The sequence below is a fragment of the Leuciscus leuciscus genome (genome assembly GCF_965113295.1).
Source record: "Leuciscus leuciscus genome assembly, chromosome: 11".
NCBI lineage: Eukaryota > Metazoa > Chordata > Actinopteri > Cypriniformes > Leuciscidae > Leuciscus > Leuciscus leuciscus.
Window position 1 is genome coordinate 27,780,192 of NC_138735.1, and position 20,050 is coordinate 27,800,241.

A 20,050-nucleotide genomic window follows, 5' to 3' on the forward strand; every position below is an offset into this window, starting at 1 on the left:
TTAATACTAGTCTCTACAGATAGTCACTTCACAGAGACTGGCGACTTTTTTGGAGCCAGTAAACCACGGGACTAAACAAACAGGCTGGGATTTAAATATATTTTCACATGCTAGACAGTGATTTGATTGCACAGTAGAGATAACTATAGTGGAATACAAAAATAAACACCGTTGATTCGTACATTCTTCACACTGATTTAGCTGAAGACGTGTTTAGTTGAAAAACTGCTTGCAAGGCAGCTCCTCAAAATAATCTACATTTACTATTTTTCTTCTTCACATTTTCTTCAACTAATTCAGCTGAAACCACTTAATGTGCAGAACCGTTAACAAACATTGTTCAAGGCAAGGATTCAAAAACTTTTTGTCAGCGGAAACCATGACCTAAAATATTTACTTCAAGTACTCTCTGAGATTTTAGGTTAATATTTCAATGATTAAATAAGGTACACAATGTAACTTTTGGCCCTCTAGTGGTTAAAAACAGAACTGCGTGTATTTTGCGTAAGAACATTGTTTTGGTTGTGCTTCGGCTCTGTGTATCTGTGCGGATGAATATGACCCTATGATCCTCTGTTAGAAAGCTACATTTAGCAATTTATCTGTTCAATAAAATACTTTACTCACTTGTCGAGTAATAAAAAACGCCACCTCCACGTATATGACGAGACACTCACGGGTGAGTGACGCATGTATGCAATATCCCGCCACGTTTAAAACATAAACACTTACAATAGGCTTACCATAGTGAATCAGGGTAAGACAAAAAAAAAAAAAAAAAAAACCTTTTGGAAGTACTCATGTATTTGGGAAACCAAAAGATCGCACAACCAACACTGATGATAACGATAACGATATTGTTCTAAAAATCGTTCTAAATATTACAGAAAAGCAAAGTCAGTCAACAGCACAATTATTACAATAATGGCACAGAGAAACAATATCGTTGGAATCACTTTCAGAACGAATTTTTTCAGCTGATAAACGATAAAAACATTGACAGCCAATCAGAATCCAGCATTTAAAGCGGCAGAGGACAAAACTGCAGCGTTACTGTCTGCTGGTGTGGACACTAATAGTTATCGGTTTTGGTGTGAACAGACTTAAATCGATCTAGTTTATATAAAATGTGAAATAAAAATGAACCTATCTATTTGAAATCTAACTGATATAATTACAATATCTGCATACTGAACTGTGATTGGTCTTTTTCTGCCTATTTTCTCATCTATTTCTGTCTATTTATCTCAACCTTTGCTGTATAACATTACAAAAGGCAACACTGAAGTTGAGTTGTGTGTCGATTCACACGCAGAACCGACAGAAAACAAGATTCTCTCAAGCGTCTTTTTATTTGAATTCAGTCGGGTTCGAATTTCTTCTCGGATCGGGTCAGTTTCGCTTTTATGACAATCATTTAATACTTATGCTGTCCAAGAAAAACTCCCCAAAAAACCGCTTTGTCCTTTACAAGACATTGTGTCCAACTCGGGCCAGATCAGGATAAAACTACGTTGTTTCGTGTTTCACTAATAAATGTCCAAATAGATTAAAAGCCTGTATAACGCAAATAATTTGACTGTTAAAGCTAATGATGTTGGTGCGATGTGAGATGACCTTTGATGAACCGTGACTGGCATATCGGGATTCGGGAATCATCCTGAACTGTGGTTACCCTGTTGTAGCACTGCTAAAGAACACGGGGTTAAGTAAGTGTGGTTGTGAACACTGAGGCTTGTTTAGACCCGTGTGTCTATGAAACCAAAGAACAGGAGGGGTGACTGGGCAGTAGCACTTTGTGGTATATGGCCAGGTTGATATGAACAACCCCCTTCTTTATTCCCTTTTGGTCCATTTGAGGCGCTTCCTCTACTGGAGCAGGACAGAGGGCTGATGTCCCCACTGGGTTTCTGTCATTGGTCAGAGGCAGTCACTAACCACTTTCAGGAATCTGTTATTGTGAGTGTTCGCAGGAATTCGCAGCAACTTGGAGGCGCTTCCAGGAACTGGGATCCATTGAGCTTGTCCAAACACTCACACAAGCGGCGCACAAACACACACACACACACACACACACACACACACACACACACACACACACACACACACACACACACACACACACACACACACACACACACACACACACACACAAGCCTACTCGATGTAGGTACCCCACTACCCCTCCATTTCCTTCACACATGCACACAAACTTCTCTGGCAGCTGATTGGTTAAGGCACAGTGGGCGGGATTCCTTCCGACACGGTGCCGGCCAATGGGAGCAGAGCTTTTGATAAACAGGTCTGTAATTTGACACGTAAAGCACATTGTGTTCCACTTCTTCTTGAAAACATCCAACCCCTCCTGTCTGAGCAAAGAGAACTTCTTCAGCCTGTTTATACTGCTCTGAGTTTTTACTGGAACAACATATCTTCTTGGACCAAAAGTTAAATGCTAATTATTGTCTGGAAACTGGCCACAAAAACGAGGAGGAGGGAAAAGAAAATGTATACAAAAAAAAAGTTTACAGAAGAGAGAGAGAGAGAGAGAGAGAGAGAGAGAGAGAGAAACTGCAACGTAACTGCAAACTAACAGTTGTAATGAGATGGGTGGCCTTGTTGAAGCACACCACACGTGAAAAAAACAGATATTGTCAACATCTACGCTGCATGCTGGAGGCTATAAACAGGGAATGAGTTTCAAACATATGCTTATAATCTTATTTTAAACCTGTGTTAGTGAAATTATAAACAGAGCCAGGACAGCTTGAAAATAAGGAACAATACGTCCATTTTGCCAGTGCTGTTACTGTTAACTAAAACTAAAAATATTTTTTGTTAATTGAAATAAAGCTGAAATAAAATGAAATCTAAATATTAGATAAAATAAAAATAAATAAAAACTTAAACGAAAATTAGAAAAGTTGCCTTGGCAACTAACTGAAATAAATTGAAGGTTGATCTAAAACTGAAATAAAACTAAATTAAAAGCTAAAAAGAAATATAATTAAAACAACCTAATAAAACTTATTAAAAATAAACACTATAATAGAAATTAAATAATACTAAAATAACAATTTCAACAGCTGTGTAACCAAGTAAACAAACAAATATGAGTATTTTAAAGTTCACGGTTTAACTTTGCAAATTGGAGAAAGATTGAACACCAAGACAGAGAAAAGCACCAGTTAAAAACAAAGGAATTTCTTTGGTAAAATGAACAAACAAGCAATATTTTCTTCAAAAAGTCCAAAAGGAAATTTTCACATGCTATATACCTGCCGACGCAAAATTGTGCCGCCACAATGCTAGAGAGTGTTGTGGGTGGTTGCCTGGATGTTGCTAGGGTGTTGTGGGTGATTGCCAGGATGTTGCTAGGGTGTTGTGGGTGATTGCCAGGATGTTGCTAGGATGTTGTGAGTGGTTGCCAGGATGTTGCTAGGGTGTTATGGGTGGTTGCCTGGATGTTGCTAGGGTGTTCTGGGTGGTTACTTGCAGGTCCAATGTCTCATGAGTCTCAATGACATTGCTCAGATCCATTCTTCAATGCAAGTAAAGATAAATAGGATTATAATAATTTATAATTTGTTACATTTGTATAGCGCTTTTCTGGGTACTCAAAGTGCTTTACATTTGGAAGAGGGGAGTCTCTTCAACCACCACTAATGTGCAGCACCACCTGAATGATGCGACGGCAGCCATAGTGTGCCAGAACGCCCACCACACACCAGCTTACTGGTGGAGAGGAGACAGAGCGATGAAGCCAATCAGAATATATATATATGGGGATGATTAGGGGCCATGATGGACAGAGACCAAAGTGCAAATTTGGCCAGGATGCCAGGGTTAAACTGCTACTCTTTTTAGAAGGACATCTTGGGATTTTTAATGACCACTGATATTTAGGGCCCTATTTTAACGATCTAAGCGCATGGTCTAAAGCGCACGGCGCAAGTTCACTTAGGGCATGTCCGAATCCACTTTTGCTAGTTTATCGACGGGAAAAATGGTCGGTGCTCCCGGTGCATGGTCTAAAAGGGTTGTCCCTATTCTCATGAGTAATGGGTGTGTTTTGGGATACATGTGCGTTAAACCAATCAAGAGTCTCTTCTCCCATTCCCTTTAAATACCAGTTGCGTTCACGCCATGGCAGATTCGCTATTTACATGACGGAATTTGATAGTAGAAAAACCGAACGAGTCTCCAGAGCGGAAACGGATCTGCTCGTGCGCGAGGTAAAAGTGCGCAAGCGGAACATCTACGGGAAAAGCCGGATTCCACCATATCTTTATGTACACAATAATAATCTTTTACATTGTAATCCTTTTATTTTGAATATTTGGCATGTTTGTGTGCTGCTGTGCGTCCCTGTGTGTTTAATAAGCAGGGTGTACGTGCGTTGTGGACCCGCCTATAGGCGCACATTACTAACGAACTCATTAAATAGCTAACAAATAATTTTTTGCGCCATTGACTTTAAACCAGGTTTGTGTTGGTCAATGGCACAGTCTATTTCTGTTGCCTCAAAATAGCAACGTGACACAATGCGCCTGAACACACATCGTTTTCAGACCAGCACGCCCATGGGTGCACATGCATTTGTTATTTAAACAATGTAGCGCAGGACGTGAAAATGATAACCGCGTCGGGCTGAAACTAGCAAAAAACACTTGTCGCGCTTTGTGCTGCATTGCGCCTGAAGGACGGTGCTTGTTACAGTATAGTGTCCCCATCACTATACTGGGGTGTTAGGACCCACACACACCACAGGGTAAGCACCCCCTACTGGCCTCACTAACACCTCTTCCAGCAGTAACCAGGTTTTCCCAGGAGTCTCCCATCCTTAGCTTCAGTGGGCACCAGTCTTGGGCTACAAGGTGATTTGGCTGCCGGTTATGGATGGCATAATCAACTGATGCTGTAAAGAGTGTCATGCATAACACTGTATATTCCCAATAGTGTTGGAAAGTAACTTGCTTTATGTATTGATAACATAAATTACTCATTACATCATAGCTATTCATTCTTGAGTAGCGTTTTAATCTTAACAAGACAGAACCCAAAACAGAGATGAAACTGATCTTGCAAACATTCAGATTGCGAAACAATTTAGCAACAAAAATTTTTTTTTAATGCTTAACACTACAATAAATACACATGATTAGGCTACAAACAGAAAAAAACATATACCTCTAATATTATTATATTAATTATTATAAATAATTAATACATAGTAACATAGTTACTATATGTATACATAGTATGCATAGTTATTTGTCATAATAAATGACAATTAATAATATTTTTACTATTAAACAATTTAGGAAAAGCAGTATTTTCTTCAAAAAGTGAAAAGGAAACAATATCTTCATTTTCTGAGAGCAAGACTTGCAACTTGCTAATAAATAATAATTATAAAAAAATCATTAGACTACAAACAGTAAAAACATATCCTTATAATAATAATAATAATGATTATTATAAATAATTAATAATAATAAATAATGTCAACATGAATTATATGAATATGAATAATATTTATAGAAAATATTTATTATTATTTAGCAACAACAACAACAATAAATGTATATTTTTTCTGTTTAATGATTATTCATAATACTTATTAAAAAAACTGGTTCTGAGACATAAAAAAAAAAATACAATATTGGTCTAACTGTATTAAAAAGGAATGTAAACATCCCCCTTTTATTCTCTGAGAGCATGAGGCCTGTCCAAAGGAAGAGAATTTAGGAGCATTTTAGGAGCATGCTAAATCGCAGCTATCATGTGCCGGGGTCTGCTTAAAATTCTGTGCATTAAGTGTGTGTGTGTGTATGTGTTTGCTTCAACTTTGTCAGTGGCCTCACTCACACCAGGTTTGGTCCAGTCAGGATTTCCCCGTCAACACACACTCCAGACCACAGTGTCTCGTCTTCCTGTGTTTCAGTGTTTACGGCATGCAGCAGCGGCGTCTGACGGGCATCCAGTTACCGACAGTCAAATGACTCTTTTTTTCCAATCACCCTTCATCAACACAGCACCACGTGCATTTCTGACAACAAATCAATGTGTCTCGAGAGCGGGGCAGAGATCAGAGCGTGAGGGAGGCGCGTGCTCTTTACAACTGTATGACAACATGCTACAAAAAACTCAGAACACTAGAACTCCATAGCAACATGCAAAAAATTCATACAACCTAAGCAACTGCACAGCAATGTGCTAAAACCCCTCTGAACACCTTAGCAACTGCATAGCAACATACTTAAAAACAACGTATCAACTAAGGGAACATGCAAAAAGCCACTCAGAAAACCTTAGCAACTGCTAGAGCTGCAGGATTCTGGATACATTGAGAAATCACTTTTTTTTTCTTGATGAATTATAAAAAAGAAAAAAAAGATTGAATGAATGATTCAATGACTCACTCATGAATACTTCACTTGTTTCATTACGGGATGAATCAGTGTTTTTGAAAGAATCTCTTGAATGAATGATTCAATGACAAATAAATGTTTTACTTGTCACTTGTCGCCACCTACTGGTGTAACAATGTAATGATACAATATTTATTTGAAGTAGACTGTAAGACTATCCAAACTATAAACTTTTATCCCAGAACTTCTGTGATAATTTGAATGATTGTACCACAGAAATAATTATACTGTGTGGTTGAAAAGAGTGTTTGTGAAGCCGTTTCATACATGACAACTGCTCTCTCTGGCTCAGCGGCAGCGAAGACGCAGAAGTGATTGTTCCGCTGTGATCGTACTTGTAAAGGTTTAATAGACATGAAGCTTTAGCAAATTTACAGCAACGTGCTACAAAACACCTCAGAAGACTATAGAGTGCAAAAGTCGGCTTCCGGAAGTAAAAACTCCATTGATTTTCTCCATAAGGACACTGATTTTTGAACGATAACTTATAAACCTTTAAAAGACAGACCTACTGTGAGCAAGCTTGTTAATCCATGGTATTTGATTTTACTGAAGCCGTTAGCCCACATTATTTCATCTTATTTTTAAAATAATTGTGGTTAACAGTGCAATTCCTGGTGGAAAAACTACATTACCCATGATGCTGTACAGTCAAAATAGCACTTTAGCTCCGCACACTCCCATGAAGCACTGCGAGCACTGTAGCAACTACATAGCAACACCCTGGCAACCACTCATGGCGATGAGTTTGCACAGGCAAACAGGTTTTCTTCAGCTGTAGTTTTTTTTTTCCTTGCAAGACAAATTCTCACTTTCTGTCCTTTATTTTCCTTTTTTTCTAGATCTGGTTATGGATCACTGACATTGCTGGGCTTAATTAGAGATGTTTGTAGAGCTTTACCATGTGGTGCAAATAACTGTGTGAGACTAGAGAGAGAGGGAGGGAGAGAGCGAGAGAGAGAGAGAGAGAGTACTCTATGTACTGGGAGGGGTTGTTTGGTTAGTCATTGACAGAATATGGAGCAAAGTTGCGCTCTCTCACCATTTATCACTCCATGAGGAGATTGACCTCTTGGAGCTTCAGCATTGGAGTTTAGAACAGACAATGGCCTAATTATACCACACTGGAACACTGAGTGCACGTCCACACAGAACAAACACACAATCTGTCGATGTATTGCATTCAAGAGATATCTCGTAAAACTACTATACACGTACTATAAACGCATTATAGATCTACTGATATTCATGCTGTGTGATTTGAACCAGTAATATCAATTAATGTATTTTATCATGTCCCCAAGCACATTCCCAATCAATTCAAATACATTTTATTAGAAGCAAATGTTTTAAGATGTAACTGGTTTGCTAAACTGGTTTGGCTGGTTACTGGGGAAGGAGAGTTTCTGATAAACTTCACGTCGTATTTACTGACATAGATCTCAAACCTCTGTGCTGCTAACGGCTCCAAACTGTGCTTAAAACCCAATAGTTTGTTGTTGCTTTTAACAATAGCAAAGCAGAAGTGTAAAAGAAAAAAAGGAAGAGAATGAAAAAATATTTATGTCAATTCTTTTTTTGCTGTTTGAATAAACCTTTAACAGTAAAATGTCATGCACATTATTTATCTGTATGCATATACACTCACCTAAAGGATTATTAGGAACACCATACTAATACTGTGTTTGACCCCCTTTCGCCTTCAGAACTGCCTTAATTCTACGTGCCATTGATTCAACAAGGTGCTGAAAGCATTCTTTAGAAATGTTGGCCCATATTGATAGGATAGCATCTTGCAGTTGATGGAGATTTGTGGGATGCACATCCAGGGCACGAAGCTCCCGTTCCACCACATCCCAAAGATGCTCTATTGGGTTGAGATCTGGTGACTGTGGGGGCCATTTTAGTACAGTGAACTCATTGTCATGTTCAAGAAACCAATTTGAAATGATTCGAGCTTTGTGACATGGTGCATTATCCTGCTGGAAGTAGCCATCAGAGGATGGGTACATGGTGGTCATAAAGGGATGGACATGGTCAGAAACAATGCTCAGGTAGGCCGTGGCATTTAAACGATGCCCAATTGGCTCAAAGGGGCCTAAAGTGTGCCAAGAAAACATCCCCCACACCATTACACCACCACCACCAGCCTGCACAGTGGTAACAAGGCATGATGGATCCATGTTCTCATTCTGTTTACGCCAAATTCTGACTCTACCATCTGAATGTTTCAACAGAAATCGAGACTCATCAGACCAGGCAACATTTTTCCAGTCTTCAACTGTCCAATTTTGGTGAGCTCGTGCAAATTGTAGCCTCTTTTTCCTATTTGTAGTGGAGATGAGTGGTACCTGGTGGGGTCTTCTGCTGTTGTAGCCCATCCGCCTCAAGGTTGTGCGTGTTGTGGCTTCACAAATGCTTTGCTGCATACCTCGGTTGTAACGAGTGGTTATTTCAGTCAAAGTTGCTCTTCTATCAGCTTGAATCAGTCGGCCCATTCTCCTCTGACCTCTAGCATCAACAAGGCATTTTCGCCCACAGGACTGCCGCATACTGGATGTTTTTCCCTTTTCACACCATTCTTTGTAAACCCTAGAAATGGTTGTGCGTGAAAATCCCAGTAACTGAGCAGATTGAGAAATACTCAGACCGGCCCGTCTGGCACCAACAACCATGCCACGCTCAAAATTGCTTAAATCACCTTTCTTTCCCATTCTGACATTCAGTTTGGAGTTCAGGAGATTGTCTTGACCAGGACCACACCCCTAAATGCATTGAAGCAACTGCCATGTGATTGGTTGATTAGATAATTGCATTAATGAGAAATTGAACAGGTGTTCCTAATAATCCTTTAGGTGAGTGTATACACCATCATTCAACAATTTGGGGTCAGTAATATTTTTTTTTTAAAAGAACACTTTTGTTCAGCAAGAATGCATAAAATTTATACAAAAATATTGAGCAGCACAACTGTCTTCAACATTGATAACAATCAGAAATGTTTCTTGAGCAGCAAATTAGAATGATTTCTGAAGGATCATGTGACACTGAAGACTGGAGTAATGATGCTGAAAATTCAGCTTTGATCACAGGAATAAATTAGCCTGACTACGTCCGACTTCGTACTTCCGCTCAATTTCAGTTCGCTTCTGTACTCAGTCTGAGATAGCGACCTATCTCTCAGTTTTCCTCCGGCCTCAAAACAGCCAGCCAATCAACGAACAGAAGGCGGGCTGAGAGCCGTGACGTAGGCGCTGATTGTACCGTGGATGCGTAGATTTACTTCACATAATCTGCAAAAGTCGTTCACAGCCATGTTCACTCCGGTATTTCACTCGATGGTTTTGTTTTCGCATCATACATGTGTTTACAGTGGAAGTTCGATGCGGCTGAGCCAGCGCATAACACACGTCATAACCAAACGTTATGTGATTAGCTTACGGGTAACCAATGATTTTAAACTTCAGACAAGCGTATTTAAAATATACAATTGATCAAATAAATGCAGCCTTGGTGAGCATGAGAGACTTTCGGAAACATTAAAAAAATCTTACCAACCCCAAACTTTTGAACAGTACTATATTTTTTGTTCTTTAAGTATATTTATTAAACAACATCCATTTCTTCAAGCATTTTAGAAGGTCTTTGACCAAAATGAGAGTTTGTTTATAAAAATTTGCAAGATGCAACAGTGTGCAGGACTTTTTACATTTTCCCCTCAAAGTAACAGTGCTATCCAAAACCGAGAGCAACCGAAACCCAGAGATCCAGTACCTGCCGATGTGCTGCGGTGCCACTGGTTCTGCTGGTTTGCTCAGTGCTCTGTGCTGGAGAGAAGCTCTGTGAAGGGATTGGGTGATGGGGATGCAGTAGACCCTCTGAACGACCACCTCAACTGGACTGCTCTGAGAGCCCGACGACCCACAATCCTCCACTGCGTCCAGTAGAGACATCCGAATTTCACTTCTGTTCAACTCGCCGACCTGAGGATGGAAAATTGGAAAAGTTTACAAATCAGTTAAAACTTTTTTCAAACCACACCAGTCAGAATTTCACAACTTTCACATAATATCACTACAGAGCAGCACAATGGACAATGACACCCATGTCACCTCAAACCAGCAACTCTCACTGAAAATAAAAGATTTCCGGTCTCTTTGTCACTGCAAACATGAACGCCCTGGGGTCAAGTGTCTTGCTCTCAACGCTGATGGCCTTTGAAGGACCACACCAAACTTACAGATCAAAACAGCACCCTTTTGGTTACCAACTCTAAGCCTTAACCACAACATCACAACAATAACTAGTGGAATTTAACTGTAAAAAAAATTAATTGAGAGTTTTTAAAATAAATGAATACTATTATTCAGCAAGGATGTATTAAATTGATCAAGAATCATAGTAAAGACATTTATAATGTTACAAAATGCTGTTCTTTTGAACGTTCTATTTATCAAAGAATTCTGAAGAAAAAAAATTACTACTACAAAAATATTACGCAGCACAACTGTTCAATATTGATAATGTTTCTTGAGAAGCAAATCATCATATTAGTTAATCACATTAATGATTTCTGAAGGATCATGTGACGGAAGACTGGGATTTAATTATGTTTTAAAATACGAAAACATTTAACAATTACAGTTTTTACTGTATTTTTGTCAAATAAATGCAGCCTTGGTGAGCGATTTTGGACAAAAACATTAAAATATCTTACTGACATTTTGAATAGTAGTTTAAGTGTTGATGACAGTACGATAATGCACATTTAAACTGATTCTTCACCCAAAAATGATAATATTTAAAATATATTTTAAAGAATGTTGAGAACCAAACAACATTGGATCCCACTGACCAATAGTTACATAATACTTTTAAACCTGTGGTGTGTTTACAACCAACATAAACTTTGTATAGACAACACTGCACTTTGGTTATTTCGAGTCGTAGACGTTGCATCATGAGTTTGTTACACCAGGTGTCTTGTCATGCAGGAAAATTTGGTTTTATTTTCACACTTAAGCAAATATTCATGCATAAAAGCACCACTCATTAATCATTTGCGCACACAAGTGTCACACAGGAAATGGCAGCTGTCTCCATTCCAACAGCACGCCAGAACTTTCACACTGAATTTGAAATCTAGACGGTCCCTTTTCTGGGAATTTCTGTTTTCTTCCCGAGGTCACATGAGAGGGAACAGCTGACAAACCTGTTTACAGGGAATGGATTTCTCTGTTGACACTTGGCTTGTCCCTGCCCGCCACAGGCACCTGGTTAACGGCGGAGGTCTGCATTTCTCCACGGCGACCGCATCTCTCGGCCCGCCTGCGTTATCCTGCTTAATCTCCACGCAGATTTTCTGACTGAAGTGGGTGTTGAGAATTATGGGATAGCGTTCCCCTTCCACAACCAGATTCTGCCTGGAGGGAGACAAAAATGGAGTTCTGCTGGTTTTAATGTGTTGTTTTTGGAAAATTACTTACAGTATGAAAACATCACACCTTCCTTTATACAGCTTGACGCTTTACAACATTTTCACAAAACTCGACTACATTGATTGACAGCGGACTCACTGAGCAAAACCACCTCCACACTTCACAAACACACATAAAAGAGTCTCAAAATATTCTCAGGTACACACAAAAGCTCAAGCCCTTCCTTCTCTGGGTGGAAAACGACTGTTGGTGATAAAGAGCGACTGACTGATCAACAAAGATGCTCTTTTCCATTTCACAGGCAGTCTGACAGGCTGATTTTAAGTCGACATAAGTTCTTTGTACTTGGCATCTAACAGATCAACCGCGAAACACGCTGTGCTCTTTGGTGTGCCTTAGCAAGAGACCAAGATGTTGTTTGCTAAAAGAAAGAGGTGACTTTGGCCCTTTGCTATGATTCTTCTTTAAAGAGAGTGGCATCTAAACATGGCTCGTTCTGAAGCACTATTCATCTTGTCTTTTCAAATGGATAAAAATGAGCTGCAAAGTGGGCCAGACTTTATGCAGATGGTTAAAAGTTACCTAAGCTGTGCATCATGAGTGAAGTTGATATTAGAGACCATTGGTTCTATGATCTACTTAGGCTTAAGGCCTGTTCACACCAAGAACGAAACCTATAAAGATAACTATAACAATAACTAACTATATTAGCGACCACACCCGTAAGACAATGTCATTCTGTTTAGTCTAAGCGCGCTGCCACTGTTGTGTCCTCTGCCGCTTTAAATGTTTGAGCTCTTTAAAGTCATGTGGATTCTGATTGGTTGTCAATGTTTTTATTGCTCATCAGCTGGAAAAAAAAATCATTCTGAAAGTGATTCCAATGATATGACATTCTTGCTATAGTTGTGGTGTGGACTGACTGGTCTGCTATTCTTTTACATTTAGAACGATTTTTAGAACTATATCTTTATTGTTATCATTATAGTTATCTTTCTTGGTGTGAACGGGCTTTCGAGAAACACAGTCCTGGCAAAGATCCTGGGTAAATCAATCATTTAACATTCATTTTCTACATTACAATCATGAAATTACAACACTAATATTAAGGGCTGTCTTAATTTCTTCATTTTATTTATTAATTTCGTATAAGTTTTAATTTGACGGAAAACCGCAGGAAGCCTTTAAAGCTTCTCTTTAAAAAGTACTTCTCATTAAAAGCATGGGAAGATGGTTGGTACATGTGTTCACAAAAGCACATTAAAGTGCTGTTTCATTTTGATTAATCATGCAGCCCAACAAAGACCTATGATCAGTTTCGTTATTATGAAAAGATCTACACTTCTAGGCAGGAGTCACTGGAAAGGAACATGTACAGGAAAGGGTTTTACATCTAGTTATTGATTAGAAGCACATGGGGACAAAAGCCTGCAAATGATATACACACTTTTGTGAAAGCATCTACAAGTTGGTATTGCACATACTGTAGGTAATACCCGCTGTCAATGTACCATTCGCAGGGCTTCAGAAGTAGGTTACAAACAGCCTGATCAATCTTTGCACTGGATGTTTGTTAATTTATCACAGATCTGTTCCAAACAAACGTGTCTTCAATAAGCGGAGACCTCCACTCCACTACAAGCCGGGGCCTGCAGAGCTCATGTCATGAGACGTAGTATGTACGTCAGCATTTAAATCATCCTGCCCTGAGAGAGAATTGAACAGGTGCCAGCAGAGGCAAGTAATCTCACTGAACCACATGAACTTCAGCCAACAGCTCCAGGGAAGTCAGCAAAGACAAGTTTACACAGGAGAGAGGGGGGGGGGGGGGGGGTCTCCACCCTAATGCAAACAGGCGCTTTTTCAACATGCTGTCAGCCTAAGAAGAATAGGAACGAAAATTCCAGTCTTTGACAATCCACGAGTGACAGGTAAAAAAAAAAATCATAAAAAAAAAAAAAAAAAAAAAAAGATGTTCTTGTTGGTCATTAAAAATCTACAAATGAGACATAATTTTTACTATGTGCAATAACTAATAGTTAATCAAATAATTTAGTATTATAATTTATATTCAACATTTTTGAAATATTGTGTATTTGCTCATCTGCCACGCCAAGCGGAGTGATGCCAAAGAGTGAAACGGTTCCAGTGCTGATACAGGGGGAATAAGGCTCTCAGCCAATCAGATTCGAGAACCAGAAAGAACTGATGAATAAATAAATAAATATATTACAGCTCTCAACTAACTTCTGTAATATATATACACACACAAACAAGATATTGGTTTAATATTTTTTGGTCTCTACATACTTTATGCTTCCATTAGTTTTGCTGACTTTATTATTCTAAAATGTACATAAATATTAATAATAAAATCATATATTAAATGATAAACTATAATATTATGAACAATTTCAATAAATAAAAAAGTAAAAAATAAAAAAATACTCCGGAAACAACATAAATGTAATTTCTTACAAACAAATGAAGAAATATCCTTTCTCATACATAAATGATATACAAATAAAAATGCAAAGTCTTAGAGAGAAGTTGCACAGGAAACAAAGTCTTAAGAGATTTTTTTTAATCCCACTGCAAATAGTGTCACGTGGCGATCGGGACATACGTATGAATGTATTTCCGGTGGTTTGGAGAAGGAAGTTATGTACAAACTTAAGAGTGTGTTGACGTCAGAGCTGACACAAACAGGTGAGGGTGCGGCACAGGTGTAATCACAACCTAGTGATGACAGGTATTTCCTTCATAGCTGAACCATGAATGAGCTGGGAACAACGTGTGTGTGTGTGTGTGTGTGTGTGTGTGTGTGTGTGTGTGTGTGTGTGTGTGTGTGTGTGTGTGTGTGTGTGTGTGTGTGTTCTTGTGTGCGATGGAATTGGTCATCAGAACTACACCAATACAGGCTGTACATAATTAACCAAACTGCTTTGGATTTTCAATTTTTGACTTTAATGTATGTCAAATCTAAGACGCTAATTCTCAAATGGTGGTAAATGCAAAATATAAACTGAGACTAACTATATATGCAGAGTTAGGGGAGCTGAATAAGCATTTTTAAAATAACAATGGGGTTATCAGTTTGGAGAAGAAAATGCTTCACATATCTCTTTTGTTGTCATTGTTGACACCCATGCATCCAATCAAGATTACAGCATTTTGGTGCAAATTCCCCGGTCACTTGGACAGGTTAGAAAGGACATTTGATTTTAAGGACATTCTTGTTTACTTTCGTACGATGAACTATTTTGGCACTGTGTTGTGTTTCCTCTTGATATCCGATGTAAAATCAGAGTCCTGAAGCAAAACCAGTTGAGAACAACTTATACCAACAGAAAATAATCGAAACTATGATCAAATTGATGGGAATTCTAAAAGCACAAAATTTTCAAGGTTCATCTGTGATTTAATTCTCGATGGCATTTCTAAGAGTTTGAGTAATGCACTTATAATATACAGAACATTATCGTGCATTGATATGGACACTAATATAATAATATTTATAGTTATCGTTTTTGGTATGACCCGGTTTTGACAGTCATTTTTAATTAAAAAGGTTTGTCAAAACAAACTTGTTTGAAATTAAGTTTTGTCACCATTAGCTATTTTTAAATAATATTATAAATATATATCATAAATAAATACATATATATATATATATAATATAAAAACATATTATATTATAAAATATATTATAACATTTTAATGGAAATTAATGCCATTGCCTTTTGGATTACTCTGAATAATTTAATTCCAATTCAACTTCCTGAGGAGTGTGGACAAATCCAATTAAAATTCCAACTGATGAAATGAATGGAAGTCAATTCTTACTTTTGGAATGTTGCCCAACACTGTGTCACACTTGCAGAGGTATTTCATTGAAATGAAAAAAGCAACAACAAAAAATAAAAGTGACTAAAAATCTCTTTAGAGTTTAAAAAAAAAAATCTTGCATTCATGCGATTTGACATTAAATAAAATAAAAACTTCATGTCTACATTACTCAACTACCCACGGGGTTTTAAATATATTTGACGATACATAAAGTGTTATCATCTGCCGCCCATTTTCTGCAAACTATGGGGGCCGAATTGGAGTCAATCTGGTGGACTTTCCAGGGTAAAATGAACTCTTGGACTTTCCAGGGTCAACTATGCCTGCCCTTAAAGCAAACACTCCGCAGAGGGAGAGAGAAAAAAAAGAGAGCAAATGAGACAAGAGGAGAAACTGTGCCAGCAGCACACTGTGCTGCATGTGTTTTCTATTCAGCTCTCTGGCCTCTGTCACAGTTATTGTGATCCGCAGCCTAACGCTCCTCAAAAAAAAAAAAAAAAACCCAGAGAAAGAAAAAGGCGAGGGAAGAAAAAGGATCCAGCAATGTTTTTTCCCAGCTTGCTGGAAATGAGCTCAGAGCTGCCAGGAAGAGGTATGCAGGCCATTCCCTGGAGCTGAGGAATGACGTGGGAGCTACGCTACATGGGGGCGATACGGGGGAGAGAGTGAGAGGGGCGGGACCCTGGCTTCCGGCGAGTCCTGATCCGGGGATCTGTGGTCCTCCCACACAGATGGAGACTGGCTCGTCTGTCTCTGTCACCTTCAGCCCCACAGGCCTCTCGCTCTTATCAGCTCTGTGCAAAACACACGGCTGCACACGGCAAGACCGTTCCTGCCAACCTGCGGCTTACTGCTCGAACAGTGATTCATCACTAATTATCACAGAAGAAATAGGGAAATGTGCATCAATGCTACGTAATACAAGTAATCTTGGGGGGGAAAATCCAGCAGGCGAAACAAAGCAGAAAATTTATTGGAAATGACGCTTTGAAAACCAAAAAAATTTAAAACTAAAATGTAACTAACTATATGAAATATTAAGAAAATAAATAAATAAAATGGTTGTTTGCATTAGAAAAATATCTAAGAATACTGTCGCCAATAGTTGGGACACTTAATGTTCAGCAATATTACTGACACTATTGGATGAGAACTGAGCTGGATGATGACATCACTGTTTTCTACATAACTGCCTTTTAGATGAAATATAACGAATTTAATAATTGATGATCTTCACAATGGAAATGAATCAACACTGAACTGACATCAGCTGAACAATGACACTGTTTTCTTTTAGAGCCGAACTGAAAAATTAACTTTGTTTGCATCATTGAGTCATTTTCCTGTTATCGCTGTAAAGCTGCTTTGAAACAATATTGCATAAAGTGCTATATAAATAAAGGTGACTTGACTTGAATAGAAATATAATGTTTAATACAACTATATTGATTATAATCAAAGTATTTAATAAAGAAAAAAAATGTGTTCTGTGTGATTACTAGGAGTTGAAAGTGTATTTCGTGCCAATTTTATAGATTTCTATAAAAATTAAAAGAGTAAATATTACACCTTTCTTTAACAATCCACACAATCTGAAGCATCATACATGTCTGTAGTACAAGTTTGATAATTATGGTTAAAGTTTGTTCAAATGCTTGAGCAAGCACTACTAATAATACACAACATTTAAAAATACATATATGTATTTAAACGACTGTCAAAATCAAGTGTATTATATCAGCAATCCATAAATTGCTTAAGATTGTTTGAACAAAAAAAACAACAGAATCGACTATTATTGTCAGAGATAATCTGATATTTTATGATTATTTATTTCTGATATTTTATGGTGATGTTAAGGAACAGAACCGACCATGGTGGGTAGATGTGGACGATGTCTCCGGGCACAGGCAGTAGCTGGGCGGCCGTGGCTTTGTTGAACAGAGCCACACACCTTTCCCCCTCCGGCAGTCTGTCACACACTGTGGCCTGAAAGCCACATTCCTCTCGAACTCCCAGAATCCTCAGCGTCAGGACACCTGGCCTGTCAGCTTGGGTCAAACAAATGTATGTATGAAACTGTACATCTGTACATGGACAGTATATTTGTCCATGTCACAATTTAAGTCCTAATTTTGGCTTAACAACTATATATTTTTAAATACAGTTAAGTACTAGACAGCATGAACAATTAGCATATAAGTAAGCTTTACATTTTATTAAATGACCAGCATCTGAAAGACCGTTTCCTTCTCAAAGTCATTAAGTTTTGCAAAACAATACAGATACGACACAGGCCCAGTAAATTAATAACAGCAGCAGGATATTTTGGGTTATGCTGTGAAAACTCACACTGGCGCGGTCTCAACTTTTTCATTTCAGTCAGTTCTGAGGAAATGAAACAAAATCCAGCTCTCTGACGGGATATATTCCCATGCTGACTATTTGAGGAAAACTTGGCCCCCTCGACTGGACACATGAACACAATTGACTCAGCTGAAATCATGACAAGCACAGCCAAGACTTCAGAGAAGAACTTCTGAACGATGTGTAATGGAAATTTTATCGAAAAATGTGAAGCAGCGAGAGAAACAGGCTATGTTTACTCCACGCAATCACATGCAAAACAAAAACACAAGGAACACTGGCTTTTTTTCGGGGGGGTAAAACGTGCTAAAAACAGTTATGGAAAAGGAAATTATCAAGTTGTTAAATGCACATACTGATATGTGATTTATCAGCTAATATGTTGTGCGTTAAAAATAGATAATAATAAATCTATCAACGAGCAAAGAAGTGAGTGGGAGATGCGTTCCTCAGGCTGTGGAATTTTCGAAGGAATTATGCCAGTTGCAAAGCTGTCCATAAACTATGTCCAGTCACCCTAAATCATTTTTCCACAAGTAAAAGTGAATGGAACTGGCTTGAGAACTAAATTCAGAGGTCATCCTAGTCAGCTAACATTTCATCCACAAGCATGCAATGCAATGAATCAATTAACGTGGAAAGTGGAACATTAAACCACTACATTTCCGATAATTTTTTATTTTTTTAGATGAATAACAACTGTAATCAACTAATTATTTTATTTATTATACTATTTATTAAACAACTTTGCAGTGGCAGTGCATCACACACACACACACACACACGTTTAATTTCCTCACAAGTTTACTCTTGAATTTCCACTTTCAACTGGAACGTTAACTTCTTTAAACCTCCACACAAACAAACTACACATGCTTGAAGACCCCTTAGTAGGGCACTGTTTGAAAAGAAATCCGTTATACCATGGAAAATGAAAACGTAAGGTGTGTGACTGTGTCTGCATTGTGTTTGTGTCTGTGGTTTCCTGTCGCTTCGGCTGAGAGACAATTAAGTCCTGTTGTCACCTGAATCACAATCGTAGGTTTTTACAGCCTACTCCTCCAACTGTACACTGAGAGATCTCATCACTGGAATATTCTACACATTTCATCAAGTGAGACAAGCAATTATGGAAATATGAAAACTGCGGGTTGGTGGTTAAATATTTTCCTCGTGCATATTAGGCCTGATCAGACATTGGCAGTATTTAAATGAGAAGACTTACATTTAAATTGTGAAAGCATTTTTAAAAATATTATCATTAGTGGTCAGCAACAGAGAACTAACCTCTAACGATCTGTACTCGGCCGACATTCATCATCGAGTCTTCACATAAACAGATATGAATCAGACTGGATGTGTCTTACCAGCTGATGTGGTTGAGTTGCACTGATGTCTCCAGAAGCTGATGGCTGATCTCTGCCTGTTGTGGAGTCGGTTGAGCCTTTCAGCAAGACCTCCTCTATAAAGAGAGAGAGATCACATGAATTCAGTCCCATCACAGCGACACATAGAATCAATCAAACAGAATCATTCGAATATGAATCAATTAACCAATGATAAAGAATAATGGGAATCATTCATATAGAAGTAAATAATGAATCAGACTGAATCAACTAGAATCAATCACATAGAATGAGTTATAGAGAATAAACCAGAATAAATCTCACTGAATCAATTCCATGAAGAGAATCAACTTGAATCAATTCTATAGAATCAAAGATTGAGAATCAAACATAGAGACTCAGTTACATAGAATCATTCATATAAAATCAATCACATGGAATAAATTACAAAGAATACCATATATTCAAGATTATAAAAAATCCGTCAGAATGAAATGTTAGAGATTCAATCCCATTTAGAGAATGAGTTAGATTTAATTCCATGATATCGGTCAATACAATTAATAATGAGAATCATTTCTATTGAATGAATCATTGAGAATGAATCAACTAGAAT

The 20,050-nt window shown here is 38.1% G+C and overlaps 1 protein-coding gene and 1 long non-coding RNA gene across 3 annotated transcripts in view; one reads left to right on the forward strand and one right to left on the reverse strand.

Annotated features, from left to right (window-relative positions):
• Positions 1–20,050, reverse strand: part of spidr (scaffold protein involved in DNA repair) — a 50,658-nt gene that overhangs the window by 16,764 nt on the left and 13,844 nt on the right. For both annotated transcript variants that reach the window (XM_082184090.1, XM_082184089.1), the window contains exons 7-10: positions 19,456–19,550; positions 17,595–17,772; positions 11,647–11,857; positions 10,209–10,417 (exon numbers count right to left, since the gene is read on the reverse strand). In XM_082184090.1, the coding sequence (XP_082040216.1) occupies positions 10,209–10,417; positions 11,647–11,857; positions 17,595–17,772; positions 19,456–19,550 (693 nt within the window). The remainder of the gene's footprint in view (positions 1–10,208; positions 10,418–11,646; positions 11,858–17,594; positions 17,773–19,455; positions 19,551–20,050) is intronic.
• Positions 12,501–16,657, forward strand: LOC309509465. Its single transcript, XR_014209910.1, has 2 exons — positions 12,501–12,917; positions 13,460–16,657. It is a non-coding gene; the product is annotated as an uncharacterized lncRNA (long non-coding RNA).